Below are 17,606 nucleotides of genomic sequence, written 5' to 3'. Positions count from 1 at the left end.
TTGCCGCCACCACCACTACACTGCTATTTATTCATGCTAGTTCATGAGACCTAAGAAGGTTACACATACACCAGCAGGGGGAAATCACAATTCTAGCTTACAATATGGACAAAGACACAACATGACTCAGAGTGGGTGTGTCTAGACTACAGGGGTTTCTTTGAAAAAAGTTGCCTTTTTTTGAAAAAACTTCACCCACGTCTAGACTGCCGCCATGTTCTTTTGAAAGTAAATTGAAAGAACGTGGCAGTTTTGTCGACAGTGGTAAACCTCATTTTACAAGGAAGAATGCCTTTTTCGACAGCTGTCTATCGAAAAAAGGCATGTGGGGATGTGCCGGGGGAGGGAGGGGAGAGGCTGAAAAAACAGGCCTCCAGGGAGAAGCCCTGGTGGACACTCCATCTGCAGGAAAAACCTCTATTGTTCCTGTCTGTAGCCATGTGTTAAAGGCACAGGTACCCTGGGCAGCCATTGAGGCAGTAAGGCAGCCAGAGCATGCCACTGACTACACGACTCTCCCTGCATTTCTGCAAAGGAAGCATGGCACAAGCCCAAGACCCCCACGGTCCTTCCAAGTACCCATCCCAAGACTCATCCAGAGGCACAAAGAGGCGAGCTCCAGCCTGCTCAGGGCCTGAGGTCCTAACACTATTGGAACTTTGGGGAGAGGAGGAATCCCTGCAGGCTCTGCATTCCCGATGCAGGAATGCAGACACCTATGGCCGCATGGCCAAGGGGATGGCAAAGAAAGGCCATCACCCCCAAACCTGGGACCGAGTGCTATGCCAGGGCCCGTGAGCGCAGCTCCACTTCCGGGGAAGAGCCTCAGCATTGCGTGTACTTCCAGGTGCTGGACAGAATCCTGGGGGGGAACCCCTCTCTTCACAGGTTCTTGTCAAGTCCAGGTTGCAGACACCCATCCAGCACTCCCAGGAGATAGAGGAGGACAACCCAGAGGAGCAGCAGCTGCAGGATGAGGAGGACCCCAACAGGAGTGTTGTCAGCCTCACCCTGGAGCCAGTCCTCCAGACCCAGGAGGCCTTGCAGGCATCTTCTAACCCTGATGAGGAAACATCAGGTGAGTGCGGTGAGGTTGCCACACACACAGAAGTGGGGAGGTGGGAGCACAGGGGATGAGGGCCAATCTTCACGTGTCATGCTCTTCCTGGACAGCTTGCACCTCTCTGTGCACATGCAAGCAAGTTCAGTCCCAGGGCACACATGGGCAGCTGCTCACGGCTCGGGGAGGACCACCACTCGTCTGACCCCAGGGAGGGCTGTCCTCCCCTCCACCTGGAACTGTGGGAAGCAGGCTGGTCACAAAGGCACACGCACAACACCACACAGATCACCGCAAGCGTCACACATAGCACTCTGCCATGTATGCACGTGCAACAACAATCGCTGCCGCAGACAGTGCTGCCAGGGGCAGGTGGTGGGTGGGATGGGGCCCTGGGAGACTCAAGCTGCTCCAGGCCCCTGTCTTACACCTGGGGACCCACTGTGGCTGGACATTTCCCTGGGCTGCATGGCCATGGTGGGGGTGTTGCGGGGGGGAGAGGGGGAGAGTTGCTCTAGCCACCTTGGGGCACCTGTGAGGCCAGGGCTGCTGGCCATGTGGGCTTGCAGTGAGAACACTGGCATCCCTTTTTCCAAGGACAGTTACTCACTGATCACAAGCAGGGACAGTGTGTGCACACGCATGACTGACCACTTTTCACCTTCCTATCCTCCACAGCCAGACCTGCTGGAGCAGACCAGCGTGCGACACCTGTCCCGCCACCCACCCGGGCCCCTGCAAGCTGCAGGCACTGGCCGATCTATACCAACCTCATGCACAGGCATGCTGAGGTCTCAAAAGGATGGAGGAGACCATGGCAGAGAGGATGCGGGAAGAGGCTCGATGGCACAACCACTTGCTGGACTAGCTCATCCAGCAGTGGTCATCAATCTGTGCCACTATCCGGAAGGCCATGGGCATCCCAGGTCCTGCCCCCATTGCCACTCCTCCCGCTGAACCTGCTCTGCCCCCCCTCCTTCCTCCCCCTCACCCACTGCCCCCCCACCTCCTGCCATCACAGACCCAGCTGCAGCCCCCCCACTCCCCTACTGTCCCAGGCCCCACTTGAGCCAGGGTATAAGGAGGTCCAGCCTCCAAAATCGCCTGTCCAGGAATAAGTTGGGTGGCAAGGCCAGTGTTGCTGCAGCCGGAGCGAGGGGCTCAAGGCTGGGTTCTGAATCATGATCTGGCACAAGCATCATGATGGTCTCATGTAGATGCAGCAGAACTTGACAGCGTGAGGCCATCGCCTGCACAGAAGACATCAAATGGATGCTGCAAACACGTCTTCTTGTGGGCCAGAAAATGGAGACAGAGACTAATGTGGGAAGAGCTTCCTCTTCATATTGCCAGACTGAGGTGAGACACTGCAGACCCACTGGCTTATGCTGCACATTGGCAAAACAAGTACCAAACAATGTGTATCATGGACCATGGGGAATGGCAAAAGGGCATGTTGATCTGTCCCCACCCCCATTGCATGGAGACAAGACCAGTATGAGCTTTTGAATTCTTCAGCTGGTGCTAAGCAAGAATGTGCGCACAGACAGACAGACAGACAGACAGACAGACAGACAGAGAGAGAGAGAGAGAGAGAGAGAGACAGACAGACAGAGAGACAGACAGAGAGAGAGAGAGAGACAGAGAGAGAGACAAGACACCAAATAAATCTGGCAGCATGTGTTGAGCAGCTGAACTCCTAGGTCTGAATGACGGAGGCTGCGGTCCCGGTCATTCAGAACCAGACCAACGAGCACTCAGCAAACAGATGAAATTTAAAGACCATGGCCAAGGCAAGTGGAAAAACGGCTGGTAATAAGATTTGCAGACACCTGGAGGGGTACGGCTTGTCTTACAGCCCAGGAATTCAAAACAAAGGTAAGCTCTAATAACCCTGGCACCCAAGAGAGCTGAGGAATCCAGCACCCCGGACACTAAGATACTGTATGAAATGCAGTCAAAGGCCACTAATCACCACAGACGTGAGCTCTGAAAAACCTGCAGAAGAACAAACATGCCAGTATGAACATTGTTGCCAGGAGGCTGGACCTTTGCTCCTGCAAAAGCCGCATGCTGCCTGCTGGAAGAGTATGGTTACAAAATGCCCCAAGTGGGCAAGGTGCTTTAGAGATCTCTGTAGTGGCAAGTCTCTTCTATGAGCAGCTTGCAATCTGCCATCAATGTAACACAGAAAGAATGAGGCAACACAAGGCTAAAAAAGCAGGAAGTCAGAAAAGAAGCCCTTTGTTATCAGTGGACACATTTTATCAGGACAGTATGGTCTGCAGACTGGACTAGATCTCACTGCATTAGAAAGCATCATTCCTAGTTCCTTGCATGGACAGCATCGAAGAGGACAGCTCCAATTCTGACCCAAGTCCACAAATAAAATCAGGCATCTGATGGGCAGACACAGACGCATACTCCTCACTTCAGTTGGCTTTAAGTCACGAGAGAGTGTGAAAAGTGGCATTTTACATTTACAAGAGGGATTCTTCCCCCAAAATGCTAACATCTCTCTAGCCCCTCCTGTTCCCCTGAACACCTCCAACAGAATATACATGTACACTGAGCCAATTCTTAGCTATGCCCCTTTCTGTTCAGGCCATTTTTAAATGTACATCATCTGAAAATCAGGGGGCACTTAACTGTTTGCACCCCTGGGTCTCTGCCCAGAGATGACTTTGGAGAAGCTGCCTTTGTTTTGATCCTTGACAGCTTCAGCTTGACTCTGCAGTGGACTGCTGGTCTCCAGGGAGAGTGTTCAGTTATGGGGCGGGGACCACGTTTTGGCACCAACATTTCTATCTATAGGTCTCCAGGGTCCTGCTGACTCCGCTTTTAGACGCTGAAGTTCTCGGCTATACATCTGAAGAAACTAGCAGTTGTGAACAGAGCGTGCGAGAGAAAGCAACACAAATCCCCAGGATAATGAGCCCAGAGGAGGGAGATGGTGGGCTCTGTCTGAGAAGGGAGCCTTGCTTTTATTGGAGAGGCCTAAAAGGGCTATAAATCCTCAGATTCAAAGGCAAACTCAGGCTCTTTCAAGTCTGAGGAAGGCCTGGGATGTGTCAGCCGGTGAGGACTAACCACACTGCGTCCCCTGCTGAAGTGGCCTCTTCAGTAAAGCTGTTCTGCAGCTTGGGATATTACACTCAGATCCTTTCCATATGCTGCCCTTGCGGCTGCAGACAGGGTACCTCCTTAATCCCTCCCCTGGCTTCCAAGGGAATTTCCCCCTGCACAATACAAACCATTTCACACTCTCCCCTAAAAGAGAGGCCCACTATCCTGAAAAATGCCAAAGACGCCTAACAATAGTCCAAGGGTCCCCCCTGCAAAGCTCCAGCCATCATATTGCTTTTTAAAGGGGAAGAGTCACCATTCCACAGCTCCCACATTCACAAACACTGCAGTTAAAATTGCTCGTTAACTCCAGGTGGGGCACGGACCTTATACTAACGCTCTGTGGGAAAACAGCAGGTCTCCCCTTTGTGTTCAATTGGGTTACTACAAGAAAACTAAACAAAGGAATTACATCCATCCCTTACAGCAACTGTATTTACAAGCAGACATCCTTCAGTGCAATTCTCTCAAGCCAAACTGAGCATTCTTGTTTGTCTCATTGCTACTGTAATGGGGAGCTGAATGTCTTCATCTAATAGTCTCACACACAATACCACACAGACAAACACACTTCAGAAACCATTCAAATACTGAAATCAGTAGCAAAGGGAATTATATGTAAAAGCGGCAGTGGACACTCACATTTAACCTGTCCAACTTAAACAGACTTCTCAGCTTTAATGGGGAATAAAATATGCAAATATTCAGTGATCAATGCTGATGGCATAAGTGTATATTTAAGCCCATAAGCAGCAAAGACACATTTTGCTTTTTCTCAAGTATGTAACCCAGGGTGGGAAATAAGTGGCCAAGACACAATTCACCAACAATAGCTCCTGGCGGGTTGCCAGACATCTTATAACCCTGCATGTCTGCAGATATGGCCACTCAGTCCTGCTGGCCATGACTCACTGTTCCCGGCCACTAGGAGCTGCAGGAAGCAGCATGGGCCAGTATGCTGCTTCCTGCAACTCCCATTGGCCAGGAACAGTCAACTGTGTCCAACTGGAGCTGCGAGCGGCCATACCAGCAGATGTGCAGGTAAATAAAGCATCTGGCAGCCCACCAGGGGATAACCATGATGAACCACATTCAGCCCATGGGCCGCTTACTGCCCACCCTGATCTAACCAGAGGCTGTTGAATAATACATAAATGAAGCAGTGCAGATAATATTCCCCAACGTTCAGATTAAGCTGTGAAAAAGGGAACTTGAGTCAGTCACACACACACACACGAACTTGAGTCAGTCACACACACACACACACACACACACACACACACACGAGTAAAGCCTTTTACAGCATGAAAAATACATTCACCTGCTCCAGGTGGCAAAGGGATACATCAGACTCATTCCATTCCTTTTCCCATCCTCCTGTGAGTTAGGAGCTCAGCCAACAGGGAGTAAAACTTGGTCTGCTCTTACAGAATGTATTCCCCAAACTCACTACCGATGATATTCTCCAAATAGAGAGAGCACCAGCTTGTACAGAACCTTTCACACAAATATTGTCCCCGATTCCTAGTAGTGTTAAGCACGAAGGAGAGCAGAATCATACTCCAATCTGGGGTGAGAGTGAGAAAACAGATGTAGAAAAAAAAAATCTACCATGTCCAGACCTTGATGCCAGTTATACACATATGCTACACATTTAGGGTACCAACTGAAGTCGAGTCTCTTCCCACCATGCACCACCACACAAGAGCCACGGAACCATTACAAGCAACACAGAGACATAAGAATCTACCGAGTCTGATGTACACTGTACACAACCCCCCAAAATCTTGCCTCAGTACTCAAGTACGTAAGTACTCAACTACCTCAGCCCAAAGAGGAGAGCCTACACTCAGGCTCCTAAAATACAACTCTCCAAGTAAGCAGATCCTTGAATAAGCACAGAAAGGAGTCCCACCCTCCCCCCAATACTGGAGAATAGAAACCACTAAACCATATTCAGTGGTGTCAAGTATCAAAGGGTTAGCCGTGTTAGTCTGGATCTGCAAAAGTGACAAGGAGTCCTGTGGCACCTTATAGACTAACAGCTATATTGGAGCATAAGCTTTCATGGGCAAAGACTCACTTCGTCAGATGCAACATCTGACGAAGTGGGTCTTTGCCCACGAAAGCTTATGCTCCAATAAATCTGTTAGTTATAAGGTGCCACCGGACTCCTTGTCGCGTATTCAGTGGGAATCCCAGCTGCAGCTCATGTGACAGAATGACATTTTAAATCATCTTGTGTTACAAGTTTTCACAACTCAGTACAAATCTGAGTTTTTCATAATATGGAGAAGAAAATGCAACTAAAAAGTTTGTGGTTAGAACAGCTCAGCTCCTGAAGTTCTCTTGGGACGTTTGTTTACACTGACGATTTGCAAGACACCAGCTAGCCCATAAAGCTGCATCTCAGCTCTAGGATTTCAGGAAAAATAAAATAGGCTAATAAATAGAAAGGAAAAATAAAAAAGGGGTTGGAAAAACGGTTCTGGAAAAGGTACTCCCACACCCTTCCAAACCGCTACACCATACGCTAACATTTGAATACAGATTGTTGTGAGTACCAGTCACTTTGACATGACAGCATCACAAATCCAGTTCATGCTTTATCATGCCAATATCTTGCATGCTAATAAGTTGCTTGCTAAGTAGTCAAGCATGCCACACACTTACTATGCTGAAAGACGCCTCCTGGAATTGTAGTTGATTATAGTTTCTAGTTGTTTTTTTGTCCTTTTTCTTTTAAATCAGGAAAACAAGTATGGAAGCTTTGCCCACCTCTATCTTTTACTGCAGAAGGTGAACAAGTTATCAGTTCAGTAGCCAGGGACACAGTGTACACACAGTCAGATGCAAAGCTGCTATTCTGAAGGTACTGAAGACAAGAGGATTCTGCTACAATGGAAAGCACACAAAAAAAAACCAAAAATTCCAATTTGTTACTATTTCATTTGAAAACTGGTTTATCTTATCAGTAGCTGACTATAAGCATTTGCCTTCATGTAACTCCCTATGTTAATAGTCTATGCAGTGATTTGTTCACCCACAGATTTGAGATTCCTTACCATGGCACAACATGGCTACTATCCAAAGCAAGCACTGCAGACAAAAGCTGGCAGAACTGCTGTAGGAGGAGAAGAGAGAAGACAGAACACCTGTGAAGGGCAGTCTGCAGCCAGGAAAGGTTATTCCAAGCGGAACAGACAAGCCAGGGTTAAAAATAGCTAGAATTTTTTTAAGTGCAGCTGCTCAGCTCCAGGGCCTGGTGGCCTTGCCATGCTGACACCTGAATAATTCTATACCCAGCTCCTGGGAGCGAATGCAGAGAGCTCTGAGAACAAGTCATTGCTATCCAAAGCAAAGCCCTACCTGCCACCACCGTCAGCACACTTGAGCCTTGCTTACAACAACATTTTTGCTGAATGCAGAATAGCCATGGTGACCATGACACTGCTCAGGCACTCAGAAAATTGGAGTCCTAGTCTGAACTCTGTCACAAATGTCTGGGGACCCTGGACATGTCATTTAATCTGTGTCTCAAATTCTCATCTCCAAAAAAGGATAGCTCTTCCTTTTTCTCATCTTTTGTCTTGTTTTAGACCAGGCTCTCTTCAGGATAGGGAAAGTTACTTCTTATGTGTTTGAACAGCAGCTACCACGATTGGGGCTCCTAGATACTGCCATTATGGGGGGGGGGGGAAAGAAAAAGAACACACACACAACCACACCACATCACTCCATCCTTGCCCAGATGTGACACTGTGATGACTACACACCCATGACTCTTCCTTGCAGTTTCCTCCAATGCAAGAAATCATTAATTAGAGTGGATTTAAGCTTTGTTTCTCCACACCCTGTTTCAGCTGCCAGACTCCAAACAATCCAAATACCATGTGCTACTGATCTGTACAAGATGTTTCTCATAGGACTCCAGCATTTTTCAAGAAGTCTTCTAAGCACCAAAGCTTCTCTAACACTTTGCAGAAGGGCTACAAATAATACAACAGCTCTGAAATCTTTCAAGATGACCAGGGGACAATACTACTTCTCCAAGACCCCAAAATCCTACAGACAAATAGCATTGTCTCCAATAGGTAATCAAAGGCTTTTAGAGAATTGTTTAAACTCCACTCAATATTAATTCTTCAAAGGGGAAAAAAAAAACTTTGATTAGACATAATCTGAAATATCTGCCTTGGTCTTCACAAACAACAGTCTCTCGCAGATGACACCTCCTTATCGAAACAGGCCTACCCGTCCACATGCTGTTCCATGGACACACTGCCTGCATCTGTTGTCCTTTGCCTGTTTTGACAAGACTCACCTTCTGTTTGTGGAATCACTGTGAAGTGCCATGTTTATCGAAAATGCTGTATTTAAAAAAATAAAGGATAGTGGATATACTGAAGTCACTAATTCCTTCAGATCAAATATGAAATGGGAGATGCTCATCTGAAATGCTGAAAAAATATAACTTTCCCAAAGAAAGTAAAGCTTTGATTCGGTCATAATTCCGGACAGTGTTTTAAGGTACTTTAGCAGCTGTTTAGCTACATGAAACTACAGCTCCTTTTACAGTCAGTCACCCCATCACAGCTCCTTTTTAAGGAAGTAATTAAATCTGTTTTATGGAATCCAGTGGTATTTATCCAGCTACTGCAATAGTTGCTGCTTCAAATTCAGCTACTTTTTTTAAAAAATTCTTAAGTCAACAGAAGAGTCAGTCCTTATATATAGACATTTAGTGAGCCCTGGATGCTTCTTCCCTCCAGGCAAAGGCACTGAGCAGGAAAACAGGACTTCAAAGAAAGCAGTTTCCCCTCTCTCTCCAAAGTTGAAAATTACATTTATTCATCTCCCCCAAAATAGCTTCAAGACATGCCAAACTTGCCATATCCTCTCTGGAATGGAAGATGGCAATGTGTAATGAAAATCCTCTCCATCCTGCATGCACACAAATGTATGTAGATTTGAAACAAAGTAGTTAATAGACTGTTGCATCCCTATAATCACAACAGAGAATGATCTGCTTGCACTTTAAATTGAAGCTAGCCAACCTGGAAAATGCACTTTCAACAAACCAGCACAAAACTGATCTAGCATTACGCTCACAATCATCCAAGGCCAAGCTTACATCTGAACTATTCAAACCAAAGCATGCAATGCTCTGAAGACCCTTTTCCACCCTTGTCTTTTTGCCACATTTGAAAACAGTTCTTTCATTCCAGCAGGAAACATGAACCAGGATTCAGGCTGCCCAGCCCCATTTAATCCAAACCAGTCATTGGAGATTAAGAAAAATCTTTCAAATGTACCAGTTAAAGGTGCATGCATGCTATAAGATCAGTTACGCTGCCATCTGGATGTCCCAAACTCAGATTAGCAAGGAACCACAGCAGATAATACCCAGCTACTGCTAGCAGAATTCAAATGGAAGGTTATACAATCAAAATACATTTTAATTAAAAATAAGCAGCATGTATTCAATATTGCTGAACTCCTTATAATGTGAAGCGCCTCATACACCCCCAGTACAGTAATTAAATTACATCTGCTCCAACAAGTGTTAGCCCACTGATGCAGTGCTCCGGGCCAACTACTTCCATCAAAAACAGCTTTCCCACAAGCACTCTGTCCCTCATAAAAGACATTAGAAAAAGCAGAGACACACTAGTCTTCAAACCCGATGCTTACAAAATTAAACAGGACACTGATGTCATTAAAGACAGAGAATAAAAATACCACAAAGGATAAGACTTTTTTGTTCTTGGCAGACTTTTTTTTTTTTAATTTGTTTTTTTTAAGACAGTAATTTTCTTGCTACAGAAAGCTAATAAGTGAGCTAATCTAGGAGTAAAATTTCCTTCTGGGGGAGAAAAATATAGTAGGTTATAATCAATTCTTAAAAACTACATGGCTGATGTGTCCCATTTTCTTCTCCTCCTTATTAAAATGCTTTCTGGATAGCAAAATTCCAACCTGAAATGAATTTTCCAAACCATATTTTATTAGGAATGTTTCCTTTCATCATTCAGCATAGAAGCCCACCAGGGTCAATCTTCTCCAAGACTTAGTCAGAATTTCTGCACAACTCCAAGTTGTTTAACAATACACTCCCAACAAATCATCAAACACACTATCTATTAAATAGTACTGCCCGAGTAAACCACTGAAAACACACTTCAATTTTCATCCCCCTGTAAACTCAAAAAGCAGGTTTCAAAGAGCCCCCTCAGAGATGATGGGATAAAATTAGAACCACATTGGTTCTTTGAGCCCCCGAATAACAATTCTGCTGACTTTCAACGCAAAGCTCATTTAAAGGGGCATTAATCCAGTTAAAATATGTTAGAAATGTTGAGTACACATTAAAAGCCCAAGGCCACCAAAGACATTATCATATTTTTCAGATACACATCCTTTTTCTGTATTTTTTCATCATAAAAAATACAGCAATATGTGCTAGTGAAAAGGCCAAAAATGAAACCAACGAGAAACAAAAGGAATATTTTTCTGTATTTCTCAAAATGAACAAAGTAAAACATTTGACACAGTGGCAATTAAACTCAGTGTCTAAATGAAAGATATGAAAGGCTAAGGCATCTTGTAACATAAGAAAGTTGATCTTTTATATCCAATATTTAACCTGATACTGTCCGGTTTTTACTCCGTATTTTAAAGTGACTTTATTTCTTCCATTTAAGAAAATTCCACACAATATATTTAAAGGCTTTCAATCTTTTAAAAAGAAGTATTAATTTTCAGCACTTTTACGTGTAATTGGATAAACAGCTGATAAGGAAATACTGTCTCTCTGAGTTTCAAAGAAGCACAAGAGAAAACTTTTTTTATGTTTTAAAAATCCCAGTGAATGGTCTTTAAATGCATTTACACAGAGGAAATAATTCTAATGCAACAAAAGCAAGCAGTTCATTGTATTAGATTTGCTGTGGGTCAAGCATGATAGGAGCTACGTAGGCTTCATCCCCACTTTTTAAATTTGCTTATTAAATTGCATTTGCTAGCGAGAATAATACATGGTGAAATGGGGATTAATTCAGAAGAATCTGCAAAATTCTAAAGCAAAAGCACCACCACATAAAATAAAAAAGGATAGCTTGTTTTGTTTGGTAACCAGTCGTCCCCAATGGGACCTGAACCACAGAAGAAAGCAACATAGAAAGGGGTTCCTCAGATTCAGTTCTGACAACTCTTTAAAAGCTGGAATCCAAAAACTAGGAATGTGATTTTCACACATGTATTAGAACACAAGGGCAAGTTGGATATGCTACAAGAGTCCAAGCCCTAGACAGAATTAGATAAACTTCACTGGAACCCACAAGCTCTTTTTTATACAAAGAATGTATGGTGATACTAGAAACATGGATAAAAGATCTGCTCTAATAAGCTTACAAAACAGAGAAGAAATGCTGTGAGACCAAGTATCCCAAAAAGCTCAAGGTATCCATATATAGAGGACAGAAAACCCAAACTCTGAACATTTTCTGTGTGCGCAAACTCTATCATCATGCAGACATTCCATATTCATTTCAGCCTTTCATCACCACTGAATAACCAGCCAATCTTTAATTCCTATCTAGTTGGCACTACTTCAGCAGGTTAATTTGTTGAGAGGAAGAGAGAAAGAATTATTTTCAAAATTATTTGATATTCACCCTGGTAAACCCTAGTACAAGCCTGGCAATGATGCTGTGCCTTCATCCTCACCCAAGTCCTGCACTCTGGCTATCCAACAGGGAAATTCTGCTGACACAAGAGGCCTGCTGGCAGAAAAGTAAAGAGAAACAGAAACATGAATACATCAAAGGAGAGGTTCTAGAAAGCAAGTGTTCCTACAAACTTTGGCTTCTGAAATCCATACTATAAGAAGATGGAAGTAGAACCACCAATTCCATGATACTCTAAACAAATGCCACAAGCATCAAGGAGTGACCATCACCCTCCAATGGTAACTATTTTAATTAATCAAACCCTTTGCATGGGAAGAAAAAACAAGGCTATTAACTAGAAAGGATGTCTCCAAATCTACCCACACCTTGATCTTCATAAATAAGGAAAACGTTTTTTCAATTTGCCCTCTTTCAGCATCACATTCTAAGGCACATACTGCAACAACAAGACTGTCAGGACAACCAGTTTTTTCCTGTGACAGCTTGAGCACTCTGAAAACGTATTGGCATATGCTTGCTTTGGGGAGCATTAATGGTATATCGCACTCGAAATACACAGAGTAATTAGAACTCCTTGCAGGCATTAACAATTTAACACTATAAATCAGGTCTGTCTATTCAAAGTGTACATTACCCAAATATGGACATGTACCAGAAACGAAGCTCAAAGGTATCAGCTAACTCAGAAAGAGAAAGCCAAGCCATCAGATAATGAAGAAAGGTGTCTTCTCTTTGTTTCCTAATTTTTAGCACCACTTTCTTCTCCCCCCCTCTCCTTTTTTTTTTTTTTTTTTTTTAAAAAAGCTGAGGTGGTCTCTGGAACCAATTTATTTTTTTCATCCCCTTCAAAGCCTGTGTGAGAGATTTACAAATGCAGATGGTCACTTTTTGGGCAAAGGAGCTCCTCCTGAGCTACAGGCCCATGAAGATATCTTCAAAAGGGGGGAATAAATCTAACTGGTGCAATCATTTACTGGGATTTTATTATTCAGAAAAAGTCTCTTTCCTAATCTTTCAAACTCCTCCAGATCAGAATGGGAGAGTTTACCGTCCCCATTTTGATGAAGACAGAACAAGATTAACAATTACATACCAGTTTGTGTCCAACTATACAGGGTGACTTAATTGTTTCAGATTACTTCTTTTTCCCCGTTTCTCTCTCTCCTCCCAGAAAAGCCATAAACTCATCTGACTGCTAAGAGATTTGGAGAGAAAGTTATCAAGATAAAGTCCTTTTTGTTGGGGGCTTTTTTTCTGTTTTTAAATTGAGACGAGATGGGGATAAGATAAAACACTCTGATTTACAAGATAAAGTTCAGCAAGACTGCTACCAAAAACATCCTGATGTAATCGTTCCTAAAACGCCTACAGATTATTAGTATCCAATTTGGGTGCTTAGACATCTTTTAAAAGTTTTTAGTTACTTTCTAATCTAATATGATGAGATAGTAACTTTCATCATTAATATTTTTTAAATTAAGAGCACAGCTGTTCTGAGATTCTACCAAATTTAGTCTAAGTGAAGCTGTAAACGTGACGTTACAAAGAGGACTTGAGGGAAAAAGGAGTGAATGCAGGAATCCCATCAGATATATAAAGCAGGGCTTGAAGGAAGTACTTAAATCTTTCCCTGTCACTCTACCCTGAAGATAAGGCTTGTTTAAATTCTGGTTGTTTCAAAAGCTTTTGCTGGTAACAGAATCAGTACTATTAGATTTCAGAAACTGAATATGTAGAAGCAAAGGTTTACTTCTCTGTACATAATGTTTTAATGCAAAAAAGATTTCTCTCTCTCAGAAATCTTCAAAAAATATATCTACTTTTTTAACAAGCCATACCAGCCTTTCCATATTGAAGTATACCCATGCTGAACTGATAAGATAAAACTATTAACAAATCCTGAATTTACAGGCAACTCATGACTAAGAGCCTCCGGGTGCCTTAAATATAAATGAAAAACAATTTACAAAGAAGCAACATGTTTCTTTAGATTCGGAACAACAAATGATTGCCAACAAAGACTTTTACAGAACCAAATAGGAAAGTGTCTACCAATATACACCAGGTAAAACAAACAGGCAACAACACATTTTCCAGGAGCAAAGGAAGACCAGCTCTTGAGTCAAAAAACAGTATTTCCAAGCCATTTTAGAATCGAGGACAATTTGAGGATCTGCTCCAAAGCAGCAAGCAGATGAGAGTATCTGGTATTTTATTAACCTATATATAAGGAGTATTTTTTTTACAAGATGTAATGTGCTTACCAGTATCCTGGATCACCTAAATATGTGCTACTGTATGCCAGCCAAACACATTATTAAATAAAGGCTGGCACCAACATTTACAATCTTCTCTTGTGGAGCCAATTTATATCCCTCAATTCTGGCTCCTGGAGTCAATGGGAATGTGAATTGCAAGCAGAGATGTCTCCCTGGTTCCAGCTTGCAGCCTTCAGGTAAGTGACAGAAACCAGGGGCTAGTTTTTAATATCTGCCCATTGGTCAAAATATATTTTAAAAAATCCTTTACAGACTAGCACAGTAGGTGAGGAAGGAAAAAAAGAAGAGTGGGACTACAGTCATTCAGAGCATAACATAATAGAGAGGCAATCTGTGCCGTTCTAAAGCCAAGGGTAAGAACACACAGATTAGTTTTAGGTGATCTAATAAAGATATCAACAGAAATCCTGTTTGCAATAAAACTGAAGTCTTGTTAAGACTGCAAATAATTTGATGCATTCCTAGATCTCATCTGTATCTGCAAAAGCAGCCAGAAAGTTAACACATAAAAAAAAGAAAGAAAAAGAAAGTTCTCACCCAATTTTTGGTACAAAGAGAAGATCGTTTTGGCATAAAACTGACAGAGATGTGATGAGGTTTTGATATATTAACCTCCAGTTCTTTTGCCTGTAGCCCAAGTTTGCACAAATCATGTGAACTGAAAGCCATCTGCTGGCAATTGCAGACCAATATCTACAATTTAAGTAGTAAGATCCTTAGTAACCTATTTTTAACAAGAAAAAAACCACCAATATCCAAATATAGCTATTACATTTTACAAGTAACTGGCACAAGAGAGGCTCTAAAACTTCAAATCCAAATTCAACTTGAAATCCCTTGTGAGAGTAATTAAAAACTGATTTTCTCTGTTCTATTCAGAACTATTCAATACACTTATAGGTTCAAAGATCTAGAGAAAACTCTGCATGACAACTAAAAAGAAATTTAACCCACCACCACTTTTGCATTTTTCTGTGCGAAAATAGGAGAGAAAAAAAACTACACACACAAGACTGCACAATGAAAGAACAATTTGGGTAATATTTTGAGACTAGCCAGGGAATCACTGTAACAACAACAACAAAAAGGCACTCCCACATTGCAAAAAACTGAACAGCAGCAATTAAGTGAGATAGATAGAAAATATAGAATATTTTACACCAATTAACTGAGCACACCCAAAATCTGGAATATTTTCCTATAAAAATAGTGCCTAGACCTTGGGAACAAATACAGATTGGCATAAGAGAAACAGATGGGCCTCTAATATTGTACTTCTTGAACCACTCAAAGCGGGGTGGGGTAGAGAAAGCATATTCCTCTCTCACCAGCAGTATGAATTGGGAAATCGAATTAAACAAGAAAATTCTTTTACTGATACATTTTATATGTTCATTTCATAGTGCCACAGTTGTTAAATAAGGGACCTCTGGTATTGTGCTAAGGTAAGAGCACATCAGCAGTCTTTCCCCCCTCTTCTTTGGGGGCATAGTCAAGGGACATCTCCCCCAGGTTTTAAAACAATAAATGCATTATTAGGAGAGTGAGAGTAAATATATTTAGTTTTATCAAGAGGGATGGCTTAACAAAAGGGCTTAGGGACAATTAAAGTAAAAATATACACGTTTAATTTCATCTAAGAGAGGTAAAAGCTTCATCAAGGGCTCTTGCCTCACCCTATAAATCATGTATGTCCATCTGAGTATGTGTGTGTTACCTATGGAGTCCCCAGTGGGATGCCTTGCCAGTTTCCTAAATGGGTTTCTGTGAAAGAGATGAAATCCTAGTTTATCCAGACGTAGGAAAGCCAATAAAATATTCATTTTAGTCTATTTAAAAAACTAGTGCATGTCATCTTCCCCCTCTCTAAAAACTGTGTCTAGGCAAAGCTGTGTATTTGGGGAAAGAAGAAATCAGACACAATGGGGCCGGCCCATTAGGCAGGATCAGCCATGGAGAGACGCGGCTAGGAAGGCAAAGTCCGCGGGACCAAGGCTGAACTCGGAACCACGTTACAACCCAGAGGGCCTGATATAAGCACCGGGGCGGCTTTCAACTTCTATAATTTCTCTCCTCCGGAGAGTAGCGGATGCAGCAGAGACTCCAGAGGCATTCGCCAGGCAGGCACGTCAAAGGGCCGGGGAAGGAGGCGACTCGCAGGAACATGACAGCTCGGTCAGGCACCCCGAGCATCCGAGCCCAGCTCTATCCGCGCCCACAGCCCGGAGAGGGCACCAGCGCAGGAGCGGGCACCACAGACTCTGGTCGAGCTCAGTCGGTTCGGAATAGCCCTTAACTCTCGGGAGCTGCCAAGGGATTTCATCGCTCTGGCCCCCGGCTCAGAGGCGCCCAGACCCCCGCCCCGAGAGCGGCCCCCGCGAAAGGGAAAGGGGAGACGCCCGCGGCGGAGAGGGGAGGACTCGAAGGTGCAGCACGTACTTGGGGTTGGCCGAGCTCCAGGACACCGGCTCCAGGTTCTTGGCTAGCGGCGCTGCGAGGCGGCACATGGCGAGCAGGACGCCCAGGAGCCACTTGCAGAGACTGGGACGCCCCTCCGGCCGAGCCATCTTCCCCCTCGCCCGGGGGCGCCGGGGCCGGGGAGCCGCTAATCCTCCCGGTGCTGTAAATCCCGCCGGCCGCTGCCCTGGTCTCTAGCCCGTTTCACGCTCCCATCCCCTGGGGCTGGAGTCCCCCCGGCAGCAGAGCTCACTCCGCCCGCATCCAGGGCTCCCCCGGCCGGCTCTGCTGCACGAGCTGTTCCCGCAGAGAAAGCCGCTCCTCTGCCGCACGCGCTAGTCCCCCCTCGCCTCGCCCTGGATTAGCTCCTTCGGGTCCCCTCGCCTGGAGTCCCGCTCCGCGCGGCTTCCCCGGCTCCACACTGTAACTCCGCGGGCTCAGCCCGTCCCGTCCCGGCGGCTCAGCGCGTCCCCTCCAGCTGCCCAACTTGCACAGCGCGACAGCCCGCCCCGCCACGCTCTCTACTCCCCAGCGCAGGCATCCGCGAGGGCAGCTTCACCTCACCAACCAATAGCGTCGCGGGGTAGTGGGGCCTTCGCCGCTCACCCCGCCTCTCAGGAGGAGAGGGGCGGAGCCGTCCGGCCTCTTAAAGGGAGGTGGCGCGCGCGTGGGGCTGGCTTGCTTTGGGGCGCTTAGAATATCTGGCTGGGCAGAGCTGGCGCGCGCGAAAGCCGTGCATGCGTCCGGCGCCGGAGCGCAGCGCTGGGCCTGATGCATGTTAGGGAAGGGGGTAGGCAGTGGTGTGTGGCTCTAGTGGAGAAGTTGGGGTCGTTGTGAGCAGTGCACTGGTTTACAGACATGGGGTAAAGCTGTGTCCTGCAGCTGCTGGGCGCGGGGAGGAGGCTCTGTCGCCTTGGCATCCCTGCGGCAGGACTTTGCTAGGGCCCTGTTCGTTTGCTGAAATTCTCTCCGCTGTGGAGACTAGTTGAGTCC

At 44.9% G+C, this 17,606-nt stretch overlaps 1 protein-coding gene across 1 annotated transcript in view; it reads right to left on the bottom strand.

Annotated features, from left to right (window-relative positions):
- The window catches only part of EFNB1 (ephrin B1), a 134,071-nt gene extending 116,929 nt beyond the window's left edge, over positions 1–17,142 (bottom strand). Inside the window, exon 1 of the mRNA XM_014579826.3 lies at positions 16,596–17,142. Coding sequence (XP_014435312.1) covers positions 16,596–16,723 — 128 coding nt within the window. The 5' untranslated portion in view covers positions 16,724–17,142. The remainder of the gene's footprint in view (positions 1–16,595) is intronic.
- Between the last annotated feature and the right edge of the window lie 464 nt (positions 17,143–17,606).

The sequence above is a fragment of the Pelodiscus sinensis genome, chromosome 13, assembly GCF_049634645.1.
Source record: "Pelodiscus sinensis isolate JC-2024 chromosome 13, ASM4963464v1, whole genome shotgun sequence".
Taxonomy (NCBI): Eukaryota; Metazoa; Chordata; order Testudines; family Trionychidae; genus Pelodiscus; species Pelodiscus sinensis.
Note: the sequence above shows the minus strand (reverse complement) of the source record. Positions and strands in the feature narration are given on the sequence as shown.